Below are 22,741 nucleotides of genomic sequence, written 5' to 3' on the forward strand. Positions count from 1 at the left end.
ACCAAATGATACTTAGCAACATGTTTACATCCACTTATGTTGTATGTGCCTTAAGGATGTTATAGTGAAATGGCTATTATGATAGTTATAGTAATATTTTTGTAAGATACCTAGAGCTGAGTCAGTGGAATGCATATAAAGAGTACTGATTTAGGTGGTGTTGTGATTTAGCAGTATTAATGCACATATGATATTTTAATCTGTATCTAGTTGTTGTATTGTGACAGTGAAGTTGGAGAATTTCAAGATTCTGAAAGAAATGGAGTAGTTCATTATGATGAAGCATTCAAATACCAGGAAATACAAATTTTTAAAAATAGGAAGTTTTTTTTTATTCGTTCATGGGATGTGGGTGTCGCTGGCAAGGCCAGCATTTATTGCCCACCCCTTAATTGCCCTTGAGAAGGTGGTGGTGAGCCACCTTCTTGACAACTGAGTGGCTTGCTAGGCCATTTCAGAGGGCGATTAAGAATCAACCAAATTATGTGACTCCAGACCCACAGCATAGGCCAGACCGGGTAAGGACGGCAGTTTTCCTTCCCTAAAGGACATTCGTGAACCAGATGGGTTTTTACGACAGTCTGGTAGTTGCATGGCCACTATTACTGATACTAGTTTTTTTTCAATTCTAGATTTTATACAATTAATTGAATTTAAATTCCCCCAGCTGCCATGGTGGGATTTGAGCTCATGACTCTGGATTATTAGTCCAGGCCTCTGGATTACTAGTAACATAACCACTATGCTACCGTACCCTTTTTAAGTTAGGAATAAGAGAAGTCGGATAGAATTTTTTTACACAAAGGGCTACGGAGTTGTGAGTAAATTACAAAGAAAGTCATTTAACTTGAACAATTGAAATGAGTTCAAGAAGCAATTAGAGATACCTTTCTGGAAAAAAGTGAATGAGTCATTGAGAAAGTGGTTAGGTGGGGTTGATTTATCAAAAAGAGATGATTTTATCTGGCCTCATTGCCTTTTACTCCATTAAAATTCTTATGCTTTTATGTCACAATAGCAAGATTCAATTATGCTACAAGTGTTGCTGAGCCCTCCAATTACATATAGATATAGCGGTATAAATAAATGAACTAAATACTTCTTACCAATGTGATGCTAGAGTTTTGTGTTTCCGAGTCAAGAAGGGATGAATTGTCAATGACTGTTTTTGATGGTGTTTATATTGATAGTTGCATAAGTCCTTTAGAAATAGGAGCAGGAGTAGGCCATTTGGCCCTGCAAGCCTGCTCCGCCATTTAATGAGATCATGGCTGATCTGATTTTTACCTCACCTCCACTTTCCCGCCTTTTCCCCATATCCTTTGACTCCCTTGCTGATCAAAAATTTGTCTAACTCAGCCTTGAACGTATTCAATGACTCAGCCTCCACAGCTTTTTGGGGTAAAGAATTCCAAAGATTCACGACCCTCTGGGAGAAGAAATTCCTCCTCATTTCCTTCTTAAATGGGTGACCCCTTATTCTGAGACTATGTCCCCTGGTTTTAAATTCCCCCATGAGGGGTAACATCCTCTCAGCATCTACCCTATCGAGTCCCCTCAGAATCTTATATGTTTCAATAAGATCTCCTCTCATTCTTCTAAACTCCAATGAGTGTAGATCCAACCTGTTCAATTTTTCCTGATAAGACAACCCTTCCATACCAGGGATCAACCTTGTGAACCTTCTCTGAACTGCCTGCAATGCAAGTACATCCTTCCTTGAATAAGGGCACCAGAACTGTACGTAGTACTCCAGGTGCGGTCTGACCAGCACCCTGTACAGTTGTAGCATGACTTCCCCGCTTTTATACTCCATCCCCCTAGAAATAAAGGCCAATATTCTGTTTGTCTTCTGGATTACTTGCTGCACCTGTTTGTTGATTTTTTAAATTTCATGTACGGGGACACCCAGATCCCTCTGTACCGCAACATTTTGTAATATTTCTCCATTCAAATAATATTTTGCTTTTTTATTTTTCCTTCTAAAGTGGATGACTTCACATTTTCCCACATTATATTCTGCCTGCCAAATTTTTGCCCTTTCGCTTAACTTGTCAATATGTGTTTGCAGATGCTTTGGGGGTGATTTTAAACCCCAAGAACGGATGGGTTGGGGGTGGGTGGGAGTTGAAAATAGTTGTTTTTTGGGTCGCGACAGCAACCTGGCTTTATTTCCGGGTTTAACGTCGGCGCGGAAAAGTACCGGCTTCCCACTGGGAATGCAAAGTCTGAAAATTTTGCGGTTGCGATCCCAAAAAACCAACTATTTTCAACTCCCACCCACCCCCAACCCACCCGTTCTTGGGGTTTAAAATCACCCCCATTGTGTCCTCCTCACAACTTGCTTTTCCACCTATCTTTGTATCATCAGCAAATTTGGCCACAAGACACTCTGTTCCTTCATCCAAGTCATTGATATATAAATAGTTGAGGCCCCAGCACTGATCCCTGCGGCATCCCACCAGTTACAGATTGCCATTTTGAAAATGACCCTTTTATCCTGATTCTTTGTTTTCTGTTCGTTAGCCAATCCTCTATCCGTGCCAATATATTACCGCCAACACCATGAGCTCTTATCTTGTACAGTAACCTTTTATGTGGCACCTTATCGAATGCCTTTTGGAACTCCAAATATACTGCATCCATTGGTTCCCCTTTATCCACCCTGCCCTCAAAGAACTTACTTCCTCAAATAACTCTAATAAATTTGTCAGACACGATTTCCCCTTCATAAAACAATGTTGACTCTCCTTGATTGTATTTTGAGTCTTCAAATGTCCTGCTGCTACTTCCTTAATAATGGATTCTAACATTTTCCCAATGTCAGATGTTAGGCTAACTGATCTATAGTTACCTGCTTTCTGTCTCACTCCCTTCTTGAATAATCTACTGGTACCTTTCCAGAATCTAGTGAATTCTGGAAGATCACAACTAACGCATCCTCTATCTCTGTTGCCACTTCCTTTAAGACCCCCGGATGCAAGCCATCAGGTCCAGGGGACTTGTCAGCCTTTAGACCCATTAGTTTACCTAGTACTTTTTCTCTAGTGATAATGATTGTTTTTAGTTCCTGCCTCCCTTTTGCCCCTTGATTTTCTACTATTATTGGTATGTTATTATTGTCTTCTACTGTGAAGACAGATACAAAGGGCTCGATTTTCGGAAGTGGCGAGTTCGTGGTGGGGGTGGGGGCTCCGAAAATTGGGGATTCCCGGGGCAGGTCTGGAGCCTGGCTCCAACCCGCCCACTTCCAGGTTCCCCAATGACGCGCTTAGATACGCGTGCAGCCCCCGCATGCGGGACTCCCGCTGGCAATTAAAGCCGGCGAGATCCCACTTAAATCAATTAATTGGATCCTTCAGGTCGTTAGGAGACCTGATTTGGAGGATATTTTAGGAGGGGTGGGATTTTCATGTAAACTGAGTGTTTTTCCCGTACTGGGGGAAACACTCCCAGTTGAAATGAACGTGTTGCAGCCCCCAGCCTGTGGTAACTGCAAAGGTCCATTTGATAGGTTGGGAGTGGGAGGGAGATCCTCACTCATTGCAGAAGGCCAGTCTGTCACTTTGGACAAAGTTTGGCCTGCGCCACCCTCCTCCTAACACAAAAAAATCACAAACTTGCAACCTCAACCCCGGTGTGCAAACACATTTACCTACCTTGCGGACCCCCTCAAATGTACATCTTCCGGATGGGGGCCACCATAGCTGCAGTTGTGACCTCCTTAGAGGACGAACAGCATCACCAGCCTCGCCGGCCACGCCGTCTACCTCTGACACGTGGAGCTCCACAACACAGTGCTGTGACACATCCACCTGCACAGCAGGAGGGAGGGCAACCGCAGAGAGAGATGCGTCGCAGAAGGCACTACCCTCGCCACAGGGTCTACAGACTGAGGCTCAGCTTCCTGGACCTCTCTGAGGAGCAGTGCACACGGAGGCTCAGAGTCACTCGACATGAGGTCGTGGACATCTGCAGCCTCCTTGATGCCGAGCTGCTCCCAGCTGGCCAGGGCACCATCTTCTTACCTGCTGCTGTCAAAGTCACCACTGCCCTCAACAACTTCCCCTCCGCATCCTTCCAGGATGCCACCGGGGACATCGCCGACGTCTCTCAGTCGTCTGCACAAAAGAGCTCTAAATATATCTACATCCACTCTGCAGTGACACAATGGGTGGCATCAGATGTGGGTCCTCATGGTGATCCTCAGGAAAGGGAATTATTGCACAAACCAGACAAGATTTGCAAAGATGTGGCAGTAGTGGTGATAACAAATTTTTGTTTTTTTGCAAAACAAACAAAAGTAAATCAAAAACATGACATTTTGTCTTATACCCTTGTGCACCCTTTGTGCTCAAAAAACCTTCATCTTACGTTTACGGGAATCCCTACGTGGTGCTACCCCTGTGGCTTCAGCAGAGATAGTGGCAGGTTGCTCTTGTCCATGCCGTGACCGATGAGATGCTTTGCCCTCTGGGTTTCGGTGCCCGTGAGGGCACCTCCAAAGACTGCTCCACCTGCACCTGTGCAGGGGCAGACTCAGCCACCTGGAGAAGGGGCAGCATTGCGGGTACTGGTTGAGAGGGGGGCAACGGGTGAGACGTGGGAGCGCTTTGAGTGGCATCCCCACTTCCATGTCCCCTTTCACCATCATCCCTCTCCTGGCCCAAGCCCTCATCACTCCTTTCACCCTGCTGGACGACAGTTTGGAGGACTTGTGTGAAGCCTTGGAAGGCCAGTTGTAAGGTATCTGTCAGCCTGTTTAAGGCGGCAGAATGTTGCACACCCTGAATCCAAATGGCCGTTGTCAGGGCCTGAATGGACTCATTGTTGAGCCGTACTTGAAGCTCGATGGAGGCTAGCCTATCCTCCATTGCAGACATTCCCGCATCTACCCCCGACACTATCTCAGAGATGCCTTCACCTCCCTGTGACGCTATCTCGGAGATACCCTCCTGTACCTGTGCCACCATTCCACTCATGCAGGATTTGGACTCCTCCATCCTCTGCGCGATTGTGGAGAGTGCGCGTGGCAACTGTTCAGTACCTCGGCAATGTGCTGCTGGCCCTCGATGACTCTCCTTTTCATGGCTGGCCCCCAGGGTTCAGCATCTGGAGCCAGCTGAGCAGAGCCTGGAGAAGAGTGCCCCCACCGGCACAGACTTTCCACGGCTGCCCCTTCCACCAGGGTCTGCTTGTGCTCACATGTATGTGGTGACTTATCATGTGCAAGCCCAACTAAGTGAGGACGGGGACCCACCGAGGTGTGTGTATCTGCGCTGGTGGATGGCTGGCTCAGATGTGACGATGCACCCTCAGAGGCCAGCAGGTCCTCTGAGGAATTGCCCTCCGCCGTCACGGCGCTCGCAGATGGCCCTGCAAAAGAACAGAAAGCAATATTAAGCATGTGGACAGATGTTGAGGTGCTGCAGATGCCAAGTGATGCTAAGATCATTCGCTATCATGACTGCTGAGTTTTAGATTTTTGTGACCAGCCGCTTGTGCACTCCCAGTCTCGGCGTCTGCCACAGACAGGCACTCCAGCGTCTGGCTTATTTCAAGTGCCTGCTGCTCCGCTTCTGTTAAGACCACCTGGTGTGGCGGGCCCCCTCCAGGTCCTTGCCCTCCCCCGGGCATTCTGGCATCTCTTCTATCAAGGCAAAATACAGAGAGGCGTGATTGAGTGATGGTTGCATGGCGACCTGCTGCATGAGTTGGTGTGGGAGATGCATGGGAGGGTGCGTGTGAGACATAGCCATGAGATTGTATGAGGATTGGGTGGCATGGTAGTGTTCGAATGGGAACTGCAGCGGTGAGTAAGTGCAGGCTGGGTGAGGATGATGGTTGAGTGGATGTGAGGAGTGATGCGAGAGCGTGTGGTGGCAATGCAGAAGGAGTTGTGTGGTGGTGGAGGTGATGTGGAAGATGGAGTGTACTCACTTTGGATGACCTGGTTAGGTCATTAAATCGCTTCCTGCACTGGACCCAGGTTCGGCACACATTGCCGCTGCTGCTGACCTCCTCGGCCACTTCCAACAGGCCCTCTTGGTGGCAGAGGGAGGCCACCTTCTCCCATCCGATGGAAAAAAAAATTCCCTCCTCCTCTTCACCCCATCGAGCAGCACCTGGAGTGAGGAGTCAGAGAACCTTGGAGCAGCCTTGCCTCTGGGCTGCTCCATGATTCAAAATTGGTTCTTTGCTGCAGGAGGAGCATTGGAGGACTGCCCCTTTAAATAGGGCTCTCCTGCTGACAGCCTGTGCTGCGGGTGTGCAGTGCGCCCGCTGCGCAGGTCTGGAATGGGAAACCCGGAAGCACGCGTAAGTACCTTCAATCAGGCTGCGATTGCGTGCAGAGCACCCCGAATTGATTGGGCGCGCCAACCCGCCTCCCTCCTAATATCGGGCCCAAAATATCTGTTCAATTCCTCTGCCATTTCCTTGTTTTCCATTATTATTTCCCCAGTCTCATCCTCTAAGGGACCAATGTTTACTTTAACTACCCTCTTCCTTTTTATATACTTGTAGAAGCTTTTACTGTCAGTTTTTTATATTTCTTGCTAGTTTACTCTCATAATTTATTTTCTCCCTTTTATTATTCTTTTAGTCATCCTTTGCTGGTTTTTAAAGTTTTCCCAATCTTCAGGCTTACCAGTAATCTTTGCTATGTTGTATGCTTTTTCTTTTAACCTGATACCATCCTTGACTTCCTTAGTTATCCATGGTTGGTTCGCCCTTTTTGTAGAGTTTTTCCTTCTCACAGGGATATATTTTTGTTGCGAGTCATAAAATATCTTTTTAAATGTTTGCCACTGCTTATCCACCATCATACCATCTAATCTGTTTACCCAGTCCACTTTAGCCAATTCCTCCCTCATTCCTTTATAATTTCCCTTATTTAAGTTGAATACAGTAGTTTCAGACCCAAGACCCTTGCTCTCAAACTGGATGATGTGAAATTCTATCATGTTATGATCACGGCTTCCCAAGGGATCCTTTACTTTGAGATCATTAATTATTCCTGCTTTATTACCCATTGCCTGTTCCCTGGTTGGTTCCCCGACATATTGGTCTAAGAAACAGAGCCGAATACACTCCATGAACTCCTCCTCAGGGCTATTTTTGCCAATTTGATTTGCCTAATCTATGTGAAAGTTAAAATCGCCCATGATTATTGCATTACCTTTTTTTTACCAACCCCCCTTATTTCCTGATTTATATTTTGCCCCACAGTGTAGCTACTGTTAGGGGGACTGATATACTACTCCCACCAGTGATTTCTTTCCCTTGCTATTTCTTACCTTCACCCAAATTGATTCGACATCATGATCTTCTGAGCTAAGATCATTTCTCACTATTTTACCAATTTCATCCTTTATTAACAGAGCTACCCCACCACCTTTACCTTTTTTCCTATCCTTCAGAAATGTTAAATAACCCTGAATATTTAGCTCCCAACCTTGGTCACCTTGCAACTGTGTCTCTGTAATGGCCATGACATCATACCCATTTGTTTCTATTTATGCCATCAATTCATCTATCTTATTACGAATGCTGCGCACATTCAGGTAAAGATCCTTTAGTTTTGTCTTTTTACCATTCCTTCCTACCCTGGTCCCATTTGCTAGTGCACTCTTATGTTTGTATGCTCTGTCCCTTCCTGACACACACTGTTTATCATTACCCCCATCACTTTCCTGTACTACTTCCTTGTCTTTTCTTTTTATCAATCTAAACTTCACCCCATCTGAACCCTCCCCCCCCCCCCCCCCCCCCTCTATTTAGTTTAAAGCCTTTTCAACCGCCCTAATAACTCGGTTTGCCAGAAAACCAGAATTCGACAGAATTTTGGAAGAGAGTATAATTAACTTAATTTAAACTATATTTAATTTTTTGATACTTTCATTTTATACTGATTTATTGTTATGCCAGCTCTGATACAAGTTCCATTACCATCTTATTCCATAAAAGAAAATACTGTTGAAATGGAAAATGACACACTACGATAGGGATGTTTTTTCTAAGGTTGTGGTGAATTAGAGGGAACTTCATTTGTGGATGCTTGATGCTGTGTGCCCAAAATGTGACATTGTACCATGCCTCAGCATTATGATCCTTTATCTTGATGTGCATAAAATTCACAAAAATTAGCATGGAAAAAAAAGAAACTCTGCACTTGTTCTATGGAGATAATTGTTACACTTCACAATTGTACTTGATCTAGCAATTTACTTTTCTCTTCTGTGTGAAGTTAAATTGTTCCCAGTATTTTTATTTAAGACTGAGCGAAAAATTGGCAGAGTTCAAATAAAGATCAATAACTGTAATCATGGTTGACAGAACAATATGGGATACAGAGCTAGCCAAGAATATATGGACATTCAGGGAACACAAATGTGGAAACTACAGGCTGGCCACACTAGCATCTGTTGTTCTTTTCTCGTTAGATTATGAAAAAGAAGGTTCTGATTGGCTGGTAGCTTTAGATATCACCCCCACCCCAATGAACACACAGTTTAAACTGCAAAGGCAAAAAAGATGACTCAAAAATCTCATTAGGAAATAATATATACGTCCGCAATCTCAGAACAGTAATGAATTCTAGGATCCAGGTTGTAACCAATGTTTTAACATGTTAGAATACTTTCCCTCATGCCATAACACATTCTCATTTACATTGTCAAAGTACTATGTTATTTTATTGATTTGTGCATCAACTTTGTTCTCTATTTTCAGGAGAACAGGGTGCTGTGAGCATGTTTCCAATGTTTTTACTGGAGAACAGTTTCTCTCCGGCAGAGCTGGGCCTCTGGAATGGGATAGTTGCGATGGGATTTTCTATTTTTGGATCATGCCTTGGTGGCTTATTAATGCCTAAGTATAAGTAAGTTCATCGAATTAATAATTTTATTCATGAGTAAACACAAGAAAAATAATATATAATCTTTATTCACATATTGTGTCACCTGTCTTAAAATTCATTAATTAATGTTAATAAAATATCAATTTGGGAATTTTTGCATTTGGAATTCTTTACGAATATAATAGAATTGGTGGATTATTGTAATATAGAGCATGTTATATCTCCATACTTTAAAAGGACAATTGTTAAGATGCCTCAAGAGTCTTCACCTCAATGTGAAAGCTTATGGGATGAAAAGGAAAACTGTAAGTTATTTGCTATATAAAAGGGTAGTGATAAGATGTAGTAGTACTAATTGTGTGCCTGCAACTAGTCTTAAGATCGATACACTTTGCTGTTCATCATAATGTTTATAAGTAGCCTTGCTAAAGATTTTAAAAAGATAATTTATTTATGGGTTCGTTTTTTTGTGTGATTGCGCAGAGGAAGGAGGTGTGGGGGAATAAGTTAGTCACATTGGAACATTTTACCATACTTTGTAATGTTGATGCTATGTATGTTGGCCTGAATATCCAATCTGCAATAAAATTTCATTCATTAAAAAAATCCGCAGTGATTTTGCAACATGGCAAATATATCACAAATGACAGTGAATATGGATATTTAAAAATCTAGTCAAGAAATAAATCAAGGCAGAATAATTAATCAGACGTTGAAAGTATCATCACAGTGTAGGACAGCTGGAGAGGCAAATAAAATGTTTGGGTGTATAGGTAGATTCATAATTCAAATAGAAATGATATACTGTATAATGACTAGTGAGAGCGCACGAGGAATATTTACTTCTTTGAATCCTTCCACTGTCTATATTTTTGCGTTGTATTCAATTGTGGAGACTGTACTGTTGCAAAAATATAGACAGTGGAAAGGATTCAATGAAGGAAATAAAGACAATTCCAAGGTTTCAATAATTTGAGCCATAACTGGCAGAAAATTGTATCTCTGTGCATTACTTTAGTATTTGCTAGTTCCTTAAAAAAAATCTGTAAACTTACCAAATGTATTAAATCTTTAAATGGCCCTCCTGTGTATTGATATCATGATACCCCTTATACTGTTGCTGCACTCATTTTCATATCACAACAATATTAAATTGTGGCATAGAAAGTTACAAGCTAGCTGGATCTAATGACCTTTATCTGCTCCTGAACATTTCTTGTGTTCTGATGACAAGAGTGTCAGGTGTCAAGTCCACACTTCCCCGATCTCTGCAATGAGCCAATTGCTGGATTGACATCAAAATTTATTCTGACCTCCTAGCAGGTACAGTAGTTCTTTTATACCTTTGTATCATGAAAAGTGTAAAACCTGCTGAGAGAACAGTAAACTGCAACAGGAAAAAATGTTATTTCAGCTTGGCATTGCAATCGGACGGAAGGACAGACTTGGCATCTGGCACTCCCCGTAAACCTGTGGGACATGTCAAATATCATTGAGTGGCAAACTGATTATGGGAGTGCTGCAAAAGTGGGTCACAGATTCCTGAAAATGAGTCCTTTTTAGATCAGTAGGTTGTACGGTACTACTCCTATGCCTTGTTTTATTAGCTATCATCTCACTTGAAGAATTAGAAAGTGCTGCACCCTTGCTATATTATTCATGTTAGTGTTCAATACATTTCATCTCTTGTAAAGCTACGTTTGACTTTCAACTTTGCTAGCTGCAGCATTTGATTGACGTAAAATAAATACCTTACTTTCCAGCAATATTAGATTCAGATTTTATTCTTACGATGTAGTGTGACAAGTTAAGTTGAAATGAAATTCCAGTGCATATAAAGCCTTTGATCTGATATTATAAGGCTGCCAAAATCTCCACATCTGCATATTCAGTTCTTACCCAAAATTATAAATTGGGGAAAGTGATTAGCTATTCTGATAAAAGTATTGAATATTGTTCAATTCTTTATTTTGTCCCTGCTGTACAGGGATAGAACGATACATGGCGGTTTTCAGACTAAAGTGAAGCATGGTGTGCATGTGTTTTCATTCTCGGCTCTATGATGAAGGATATTCTATTTTTGCGAGTTGTAAACTTCAGCTGTTTAATAAATGCATCTGAATTTTATGGCAAAAATTATAATTGCAGTTGTCCATCTGTAACTTGCAGTTTTTTTTCTCTCTCCCTGTTTGTGTTCTTGGTTCTTTAAGAATGCTAATCATTAACAGCACATTAAGGCTAGCAGGTTTGAGATGAGAAGTTCCTTTATGCTGCCTACAAACTAATAACTGTCTCTAGTCTGAGAAAATTGGATGACCAGGAGAATGGTGTTGTTTTATCCTGCTAGGAGCTGCCAAACACTTTATATGTTCTAAGGGTTTAGAAAATGGGGTTGAAATCTGCATCTGCTTGAGTGACATTTAGACTTAAAAAAATACTGATAAAATAAAGGTGAGAATAGTTTGCACTAATGGACTTTGCTCGGCTTTTTTCAGTTTAATTAGAGGCATTTTTGAATTGACTTATTGAATTAAATTCAAAAGAGGAGAGACAGCTGTCAGAAGGCTCAGCTAGTTACGGCCATAGGTAGTTGAGCTGTACAGGTCAGGAAGGTCCCAGGTTCTCTCTGTGGTCTTGCTGAATTAGCTGCTGTCAGCTGGGGCTGCAGTAGGCGTGTTACAATTGGCCTTAAGAAAGGGAAAACCCCAGCTGGAAGTGTGCACGCATGTGGTCATCAGTACTGACATGCTTGGCAGTGATGGCCCCAAATAGCCTGCTGATGCTCACTGTTTATATTCACACATGAAGAATGACTACAAACCGAAGTATGACTCCAGCAAGGAGCTGACACCTTTAGGAGAGCAGAGGGGAAGGGATAACGTTGATAAGCAAAAAAAAGAAACTGGAGCGGGGTCATACATAAGCAATATCATGAAGCCAATCATGTGATGCTGTGTACCCATTGCGCATTGGTTGCAGAAGATTCATATCATTGGGCATAAGGGCTGTGGCATACCCTGTTGCACATAACATGGCACAATCTACTGGGGAGGTAACTGTGGTGCTGAGAGCTTGAACATTAGGCATGTGCCAGGATCATTAAGGTCCATTATATACATGTATGACCTGATGGCTCCACAATGCATTTTCAATGCCAAGGCGCCTTACCTTGAATATTTATGCTACTGAGTTCATTCAAGCAACAGCAGGAGCTATCTGCCAAATTTTACAACCTGCAGTGTACAGTTGCATCATGCAGGTAACAGATGCCTTGTTTGTCCAGACCAAAGAAATTTATGAATTCCCTATGAAAAACAGCTAGCAACACAAAAGAACTGTGCACTTTTTCTGGCAAGTTGAATTGCTTAATGTGCAAGGTATTATTGATGTCACATATGTGGCCAGTGCCACTTTTCATGAACAGATAAGGGTTTCACTCTATGATTGTTATCCAAGCAGGCAGGGAAGGAATTTAGGGTCAGACTGGTTATGCTGGGTCTCTAGCTGTTTTTTGACCCATCAATAAACTGGCCCTCAAAGCAACTACCAGAATAGCACATTTATGCTGCTACCCTGGTAGATGTTTTGAGTTTCAATTTATTGATGTTGTGCGCACAGAGCATGGCTCACTGAATCATGCAAGTAGGCCTAAATGTGTATTGCACTTCATTAAATTCAGCAGGTTGCAAAATTTTCTAGTTTTTGAAGGCTTTGTGCAGAGAATACATTATAACAGTGACTACACTTCAAAAATACTTCATTGGCCATAACGTGCTTTGGGATAACATGAGGTCATGAAAGGAGCTATATAAATGCAAGTCTTTTAATCTCTTAATTTTAGGCAATTGTATATGAATTGGTCCCACTCCAAAATCTTTTTCACCTGTTCATTCTTTCTATACTGCGTACCTACTTAAATGGATGCAGCTGAGATTTGCTGTTCTGGCCTTCAATCATTTGACTTTTAAATGCTGGTTTAGCATTGTGTTTAAAAATTTGAGCTGAAAAATTTGTGGATAGGCCTTTTGGGGGCAGACCTACCACCCACCCCCTGGTGCAACCCTGACTACATCGCAAATCCTGTGACACCATTTGCCGGTTACTGGGGTGCTCCCCTTGGGAAGGAGGGGAATTTCACTGCAGCACTTTACTACAGCATAAGTGGATCAGCTGTGCTTGCTGAAGACTTTAAAAAAGTTTAAAAAGTAGCAACAATTCAAATTTGCTGCTTTCCCAATGCCAATCAATTGCTGTGCCTTAGAAAGAAACTTTGGCCACAATTCAGCCAGGATCACCAGCATTCCTGCTTCTGGTGTACATAATGTTGGGGGCAAGTAAGGCAGTACTGGCGGGATTTTCAGCGGTGACATCATCCCGCAAGCCTGGCCTCTTCCTGTGATGTCTCCATGGAAGGAACTGGACGCAGAAAGAGCCTACAGCTACTTTGGAAGAATTTTAAATGGGTCAAAAAACAGGTAGAGCCCCAGCATAACCGGTCTGACCCCAAATTCCTTCCCTGCCTACTTGGATAACAATGACTTTGCATCACCAGGGCCCAGGAATTTTGGGGCTCTGGTTTTTAATTTACTTTCACATAGCTGTATCTTCATTATCTTTGGTGCATTACTTACCATTGACATTTGCTGCTGCATTTTTGCATTGCAAGCCTCCTTTTGCAGATATCTTTTTCCCACAGCACAGTTACCAATTTCAGTGATTTTATTAGCATCAAGCATAGTGTTCTGCATGGCGATTCCATTGGGCACTCCAATGCTGGTGGTGGATTTGAAGGCGGAGTTCATGCAGAGGGAGGAAAGGCAGGTGCGATTGTATTTGGGGAAACTAATGAAAGTATTTCCTCTGGCAATCTAGGCTTCCGATGCTTGTTTTATGCATCAGTGGACTGAAAACTGAGTGATATGGCAAATGTCACCAATAATTCCTTGGAAGAATCCAGCCTCTTGCATCTCTCCACACTCTCTCTCTATTGCCTCTGCAACCAGGACCCTCTACTCAAGAGGAGTTAAGGGTTGTAGATTAGCGCACTCCCTCTGGTTAGCATGCAATGCCGCATGTTATATGAAGAATTCTCCTGCAAGTATATAGTAAAGGGACATTAAATCAAAAGCAAAATACTGCAGATGCTGGAAATCTGAAATGAAAACAGAAAATGCGGAAAAGCTCAGCAAGTGAGGCAGCATCTGTAGAGAAAGAAACAGAGTTAACGTTTCAGGTTGAAGACCTTCCGTCAGAACTGTGTACTGATCTTCAACTCTGTTTCTTTCTCCACAGATGCTGCCTGACTTGCTGAGCTTTTCCAGCATTTTCTGTTTTTATTTTATATTATATTAGTAAAGGGACATATGTTAGAAAAAGAATATGAGGGAAGATGTGTCTCAACCAGTCCATCGGCCCAATATGTGAGTCTGTGGACATGTTGCACCTTATGTTGGCAGCATGCTTGATGCTGGCCACATTTAATGGGCCTCAGGGCAAATACGTTGACATTGCGGCAGTAGAGAGTACCTTGGGGAAACACAGACATCCATGTGCTTTTGGAAAGCAGATGAACTGTTATCATTTCCCCTCTGTGATACTGTACCAAGCTTATAGTCAAGTGCAGGTAAGATGTAGTGAAAGGCAACATTATAGAATTAAGGAAAATGTGGCAACCTTCCTGAGACCAGCAAATGTCTTCCTCACCTGGGCCCAGGTTAAAGGCACATGAGAGAATGTATGCACTCTTTCAGCCTCCTCCATCCAAAGAGTGCTACTCTTGGTTGACGGATGGCTTTCAATGCCAAAAATGGTTCACTATTTATAGGTCTTTTGATACTGCTTTCAGGAATGGAACATTTTTGATTCATGTCCTTGCTGCAGTCATTTCAACTCTACAGTATCAGGTCAGCTTTAGGGACAACCTAAGTGCTGCTGGCACTGGGTAATCTGCCCCCTTGTCCCTGGTACACTGCCAGTGAATTATGTACCGTGCTTCACGCATGGCACCAACTTGTTAATGAGCTCATTATATTTTAACGTGAGGTTAGCTTGTTGCATTGCAAGCGCACACAGCACCTAAAGAACAACGGTCCCACCAGCGACATAATCATTATGTAGACATTTGCCAATAACCTGTTTACTACAGAGTCCTGTTTTATTTATTGGCAATGTTTACCTGGAGAACATTTACTTAAATTTCTAGGTGTGTTGTAGCCAAAATGTTTCACATCCTATAATTCACAAATGTAAATCTTTCTTTTGAGAAGTTATCTAGTTTGTAACTTTATATTATACACTTCTATTTTTGAAAATGGTGTCACAACCGAGAAGTGACAGCACTTGAGGGAGGAGAAAAGTTTCACAGTGCTGTCAGCAGATCCGTTCTGCAACATTCAAATTATTTTAGTTTTTTTTACAAATTTACATCCAACTTCAATCATTTTTAATTTTAATTCATGTGTGATATAAACTAAAAACATGATGAGGAGCCATGGAATCTGCTCTAGATCACATGACAAATTCAGATGAAGAAGCATTTCAGCCCATTTCATATGACCCTTCCAGAATACCAACTGTACTGGCTTCCTATTACTGCATCTAGTTGTTTCTTAAGAGTCCAATGTTCTGGCCTCAACCAGTCTTCCAGGCAACTTGTGCCACCTGTTGATCACCCTCTATGTAAATACTTCCTTATACCTGTCCTAAATCTGCCCTTCACAACTCTGAACTTGTGCTCTCTTATCCTACTGCTCTGGTATATCTGAAAATATTGTTCCAGGTTTCCTTTCTTTGTCTCATTAACTATCTGATGCTCCTCAATGAGGTGTCCTCTCAGACTTTTCTTTTTGAGGCTGCCACTCAAAGTTCTGACCATTCCTTAGTTTTTGGGCCATCTTTCTTCTCCCACTGTCCTCATTGTGTAAACCGTATTACACTCGAGGAAATACCAGAAGTTAAAATTATAATTTCATGATTGGTGCAACATCTCAGTGATAAAGTGACATCACAATGTAGCTTCAACAGGATTTCTCGAGCTACTAAAATACTCTCAACCCTAGGAGTGCTGTCAAGTCCAGAGAAATTGCAGGCAGTATGGATTGGCTGATTTTTAAAATTTGCAACTCATGCTGGTGTTGAAGGGTACACATAAACTACAGGTTTAATATTGACGCGAAGCAACTTCAACTTCACTCCGACATTGAACATGTACAGTGTAAATTAAGGCCTGAACTATATTATTATCGTTATATTACTGAAATTAATGTTAAAACTTTTTTTTTTAACATTTATGTTCTTGCTGTCTTATCTTCTCCAATCTGTGCTTTTCCTCTATTTTTATTTTAACTTTTTGTGCTTTTCTTCCTAGTAAATATAACTTATTCTGTCTTTTTTTTTAAAAAAACAACTACCTTTAAATCACTGACCTGTTTTTCACTACCTCCTGGGTCCTACATTGGAGGTGGGGGTCACATCCAAAGAAATTGGCATCTGATTAGCTGATAACTGGCTTTAAAGACCTGGCATAAACTTGAGCTCATCCAAAATTCTGCCCGTATCCTAACTCGCACAAAATCCCATTCACCCATCATCCCAATGCCCGCTGACCTACATTGGCTCCTGGTCTGGCAACGTCTTGATTTTAAAATTCTCATCCTTGTTTTCAAATCCCTCCATATCCTCGCCCCTCCCTTTCTCTGTAACCTTCTCCAGCCCTACAATCCTCTGTGATCTCTGCTCCTCCAATTCTGGCCTCTTGTGCATTACCGATTTTAATCACTCCACCACTGGTGGTCATGCCTTCAGCTGCCTAGGCCCTAAGCTCTAGAATTCCCTCCCTAAACCTATTTGCTTCTCTAACTCTCGCTCCTCCTTTTAGACACTCCTTAAAACCTACCTCTTTGACCAAGCTTTTGGTCACCTGTCCTAATACCTCCTTATGTGATTCGTTTTCAAATTTTGTTTGTTAACACTCCTGTGAAGTGCCTTGGGCCGTTTTACTATGTTAAAGGTGCTATATAAATATAAGTTGTTGTTGTTGTAACAAGGTTGCATGACCAGGGCGGTCTTTTGACGTGATTTTCTCACATCAAACTGAGACTCACTACCATTGGACAGTTATCTCATCACGGACCAAGCTATCTGATCATATCCAGATATCAACTTGTCTGTGATGCAGTAAGTATTGTTTTATAATTAGGAACCTATCCATAAGATAAAGATAACAACTTGCATTTATGTAGTGCCTTTCAGATCCTCAGGACGCACCGAAACACTTCACAGCCAGTGCATTATTTTGATGTGTAGTCATTGTTGATACGTAGGCAAACATGGCAGCCAATTTGTATGCAGCGAGAGCCACAAACAGTAATGAGATAAATGACCAGATAATCTGTTATAGTGCTGCTGGTTGAGGGAGGAATGTTGGTTGGAACACTGGGAGAACTCTCCTTGCTCTTCTTCGAATAATGCCATGGGATCTTTTACGTCTACCCGAGAGGGCAGATGGGGCCTCGGTTTGATGTCTCGTCCAAAAGACAGCACCTCTGACTCTGCATCACTTCCTCAGTACTCCTCTATCATCATTCTTTGGTATGTCCTGTCCCACTAGCAGGACAGACCCACCAGAGGTGGGGGCACATTGGTGTACAGTCGAATGGTTGTAGTCCTGGGAGTTCTCAACATTAACTCCGGACTGCATGAAGGCTCATGGCTTCAGGTGAAACAATACTGCTTCATGTTGAACACCACTTGGAGGAAGCATTGAGGGTGGCAAGGCACAGAATATACTCTGGGTGGGGGGCTTCAATGTCCATCACCATGAATGGCTCGGTAGTACCAGCACTGATTGAGCTGGCTGAGTCCTGCAGGATACAGCTGCCAGACTGGGCAAGCAGCAAATGGTGAGAGAACCAACAGAAGGGAATAACCTACTTGACCATAGCACCAGGGGTGGAGGAGAAAGGTCAGGAGAGCAATAGTGATAGGGGATTCCATAGTTAGGGGAGCAGACAGGTGTTTCTGCGGCTGCAGATGTTATTCCAGGATGTTATGTTGCCTCCCTGGTGCCAGGGTCAAGGATATCATTGAGTGGCTGCAGAACATTCTGGAGGGGGAGAGTGAACAGTCAGAGGTGTGGACCATATCAGTACCAATGACATTGGTAGGAAGAGGGATGAGGTCCTGCAGGCAGAGTTTAAGGAGTTAGGAAAGTGTTTAATAAGCAGGACCTCAAAGGTAGTAATCTCCGGATTACTCCCGGTGCCACGCGCTAGCGAGTATAGAAATAGGAGGATAGAGCAGATGAATGCGTGGCTGAAGAGATGGTGCAAGAGGGAGGGCTTCAGATTCATAGAATCATAGAATCATAGAAGTTTACAACATGGAAACAGGCCCTTCGGCCCAACATGTCCATGTCGCCCAGTTTATACCACTAATTCCTGGGGCATTGGGACCAGTTCTTGGGGAAGTGGGACCTATACAGGCCGGATGGGTTGCACCTCAACGGAGCTGGAACCAATGTCCTCGCGGGGAGGTTCGCTAGTTCTGTGGGTGGGGGTTTAAACTGATTTGGCAGCGGATGGGCACCAGGATGTAGCATTGGAAACGGGAAACAAGGGGCACAAAAGATCAGGAGAGAAGGATAGCCCTAGAGTAAAAAATAGTATGGTATTAGATGGGGTCAGACCAAGAGAGAGTACAAGAAAGTCTAAGACGGGTTTGCGGTGCATGTGTGTGATCACATGAAGCGTGGTAAACAAGGTTGGTGAGCTGCAGGCACAAATAGCCACATGGGAATATGATGCTGTGACAATAACGGAGACCTGGCTCAAAAAAGGACAGGATTGGGTACTAGATATTCCTGGATACAAGGTGTTCAGGAAAGGTAGGAGGGGGGCTGTGGCAGTATTGATTTAAGGAGAATATTGCAGTGCTGGAGAGAGAGGATGTCCTGGAGGGGTCAAGGACAGAATCTATTTGGCTAGAGTTAAGGAACAACAGAGATGCCATTACATTACTGGGTGTATTCTATAGACCACCAACTAGTGGGAAGGATATAGAGGAGCAAATTTGCAGGGAAATTACAGAGAGGTGCAAAAGCCATAGAGTAGTGATGAAGGGGGATGTCAACTATCCTAATATGGATTGGGGATAACAATAATATAAGGGACAAAGGAGGAGAGGAATTTTTGAAATGTGTTCAGGATAACTTTCTCGACCAGTATGTTTCCAGCCCAACGAGGAAGGAGGCATTGCTGGACTTGGTTCTAGGGAATGGGACGGGCCAAGTGGAGCAAGTGTCAGTGGGAGAGCATTTGGCGAGCAGCGATCCTAGTATCATAAGGTTTAGAATAGTTATGGAAAAGGACACTGACCACTCTAAAGTAAAAATACTCATTTGGAGGAGGGTCAATTTCAGTGGGATGAGAACCGATCTGGCCCGGGTAAATTGGAATCAAAGATTGGCAGGGAAAACTGTAATTGAACAGCGGCCTTTAAAGAGGAGATGATTCGGGTGAAGACAAGATAGGGCAACTAAAGCCAGAGCTCCCTGGATGACAAAGGAGATAGAGAGTAAGATGAAGCAGAAAAAAGCGACATATGACAGCTGTCAGGTTGATAACACAAGTGAGAATCAGGCAGAATATAGAAAGTTCAAAGGGGAAGTGAAAAAGGAAATAAGAGGGGCAAAGAGAGAGTACGAGAATAGACTGGCGGCCAACATAAAAGGGAATCGAAATGTCTTCTACAGACATGATAACAGTAAACGGGTAGTAAGAGGAAGGGTGGGGCCGATTAGGAACCATAAAGGACAGCTGCTCATGGAGGCAGTGGGCATGGCTGAGGTATTAAATGAGTACTTTGCATCGGTCTTTACCAAGGAAGAAGATGCTGCCAGAGTCTCTGTAAAGGAAGATATAGTTAAGATACTGGATGGGCTAAAAATTGAGAAAGAAGAGGTACTAGAAAGGCTAGCTGTCCTTAAAATAGATAAGTCACCTGGTCTGGATGGGATGCATCCTAGGATACTGAGGGAAGTAAGGGGGAAATTGCGGAAGTACTGGCCATAATCTTCCAGACATCCTTAGATACATGGGTGGTGCCAGTGGACTGGAGAATCGCAAAAGTTACACCCTTGTTCAAAAAAGGGTGTAAAGATAAACCCAGCAACCATAGGCCAGTCAGTTTAACCTCGGTGGTGGGGCAACTTTTGGAAATGATAATCCGGGACAGAATTAACAGTCACTTGGACAAGTGTGGATTGATTAGGGAAAGCCAGAACGGATTTGTTAAAGGCAAAACGTGTTTAACCAACTTGATAGAGTTTGTTGATGAGGTAACAGAGAGGGTGGATGAGGGCAATTCAGTTGATGTGCTGTATATGGATTTTCAAAAATGTTTGATAAAGTGCCACATGGTAGGCTTGCTATTAAGATTGCGGCCCATGGAATAAAGGGGGCAATAGCAACATGGATACAGAATTATCTAAATGACAGGAAACAGAGAGTAGTGGTGAGCGGTTATTTTTCGGACTGGAGGGAGGTGTGCAATGGTGTTCCCCATGGGTTGGTGCTGGGACCACTGCTTTTCTTGATATATATTAATGACTTGAACTTGGGAGTACAGGGCACAATTTCAAAATTTGTGGATGACACAAAACTTGGAAGGGTAGTGAACAGTGAGGAGCATAGCGATAGACTTCAAGAGGATATAGACACTCTGGTGGCATGGGCGGACAAGTGGCAGATGAAGTTTAACGTGGAAAAATGTGAGGTGATGCATTTCGGTAGGAAAAATGAGGAAGGCAATATAAACTAGAGGGCACAATTCTGAAAGGGATGGAGGAACAGGGGGATCTGGGGGTATATGTGCACAAATCGTTGAAGATGGCAGGGCTGGTTGAGAAAGCGGTTAAAAAAGCATACGGGGTCCTGGGCTTTATAAATAGAGGCATAGAGTACAAAAGCAAGGAAGTCATGATGAACCTTTGTAAAACACTGGTTCGGCCACAACTGGAGTATTGTGTCCAGTTCTGTGCAACTCACTTTAGGAAAGACATGAAGGCCTTAAAGAGGATGCAGAGGAGATTTACTAGAATGATTCCAGGGATGAGGGACTTAAATTACGTGGAGAAGCTGGAATTGTTCTCCTTGGAACAGAGACGGTTGAGAGGAGATTTGATAGAGGTATTCAAAATCATGAAGGATCTAGACAGAGTGGATAGAGAGAAACTGTTCCCATTGGCGGAAGGGTCAAGAACCAGAGGACATAGATTTAAGGTGATTGACAAAAGAACCAAAAGTGATATGAGGAAAAGCTTTTTTACACAGCGAGTGGTTAGGATCTGGAATGGGACTGCCCGAGGGAGTGGTGGAGGCAGATTCAATCATGACCTTCAAAAGGGAACTGGTTAAGTACGTGAAACAAAAAAATGTGCAGGGGTACGGGGATAGGGCAGAGCAGTGAGACTAGCTGGATTGCTCATGCATAGAGCCGGCACAGACTCAATGGACCAAATGGCCTCCTTCCATGCTGTAACCTATGATTCTATCACCTCGTCCTCCCCAATTTACTTGTTGCAGATGCATCTGTCCTTGGTAGGAGTGACAACCACACAGTCTTTGTGGAGACCAAGTCCCGTCTTCACACTGCGGACACCTTCCATCGTGACATGTGGCACTACCACTGTACTAAGTGGGATAGATTAAAAACAGATCAAGCAGCTCAAAACTGGACACCCATGAGACGCTGCAGGCCATCAGCAGCAGCAGAATTCTATTCCACCACAATCTATAGCCTCATGGCCCGGCATATCCCTCACTCCTCCATCACCATCAAGCTAGATGACCAACACTGGTTCAATGAGGAGTGCAGAACAGCATGCGGCAGCAGCACCAGGCTTACCTGAAAATGAGGTGCCAACCTGGTGGAGCTAAGACACAGAACTGCATGCATGCTAAACAGTATGCTATAGAGAGGTAAGCGATCCCACAACCAACAGATCAGCCACATCCAGTCACAAATGGTAGTGGACAATTAAGCAATGAATAGGAGGAGGAGGCTCCATGAACACCTCCTGGAAGAACAGTGGATGATCCTACTCTGCTTCCTCCTCCTGAGGTCCCCATCATCACAGTCCACTTGATCAGCTCCCCATCCTCCAACTTAAACATCCACTCCTTAACAGGGATGGGCAATAAATGGTGCCCTTGCCAGAGGCGACGATATCCCGAGAATGAATTTTTAAAGAAGTAATTTACATTTGAAAAGTAACAAAAACTAATGGTATGGGTGTGGAAAGAAAACATTCCAGTCCTCATTTCACAGAAATATTCATTTAGTTACTTTGCTGAGACAGCCTACTGTTTTACCTTTAGTAGTTTTATCAGCATTGCACTGAAAATTTTGGGTTACAGTTTCTTAAGCTACTTAACTGAAGCCCAGTCCATTCACCTTAGTTTAACTCTTTTTAGTAGATAGAGTTTCTTGCTCTTTCTTAATTTCATTAAGTTTCATGCTTCTAAAAGCAAATTTGGACAAGGATCCAGCACAATTTGATATGCTTCACCAATTAACCACTGACCTCCCTTTTATACAAAATTTCTCTCGTGTAACAAAATATTTCAGTTCTTTAATTTGTACCCCCAAACTAGAGCCAGTCTTTGCATTCTGCCTACAGACTTGTATACTTCCCACAGTGCTTTTCCTGTTTAGAGCTATCAGAACTTATCTAAGGTGATGCTTCTGAGGAAGCAAGTGCAGATTTGTAAACTGTAAATAAAACATTTACTGGCTATTAATTACTAACCACTTGTGCTCCCTATCTTGTTGAGGGACTGATTATTAAGAGACACATCCCAGAGGATGTACTATGCTTCCAAG

At 42.9% G+C, this 22,741-nt stretch overlaps 1 protein-coding gene across 2 annotated transcripts in view; it reads left to right on the forward strand.

Annotated features, from left to right (window-relative positions):
• Positions 1–22,741, forward strand: part of mfsd3 (major facilitator superfamily domain containing 3) — a 98,850-nt gene that overhangs the window by 22,852 nt on the left and 53,257 nt on the right. For both annotated transcript variants that reach the window (XM_067983078.1, XM_067983077.1), the window contains exon 3: positions 8,734–8,881. In XM_067983078.1, coding sequence (XP_067839179.1) covers positions 8,734–8,881 — 148 coding nt within the window. The remainder of the gene's footprint in view (positions 1–8,733; positions 8,882–22,741) is intronic.

This window comes from Heptranchias perlo, chromosome 4 (assembly GCF_035084215.1).
Source record: "Heptranchias perlo isolate sHepPer1 chromosome 4, sHepPer1.hap1, whole genome shotgun sequence".
NCBI classification, from domain to species: domain Eukaryota; kingdom Metazoa; phylum Chordata; class Chondrichthyes; order Hexanchiformes; family Hexanchidae; genus Heptranchias; species Heptranchias perlo.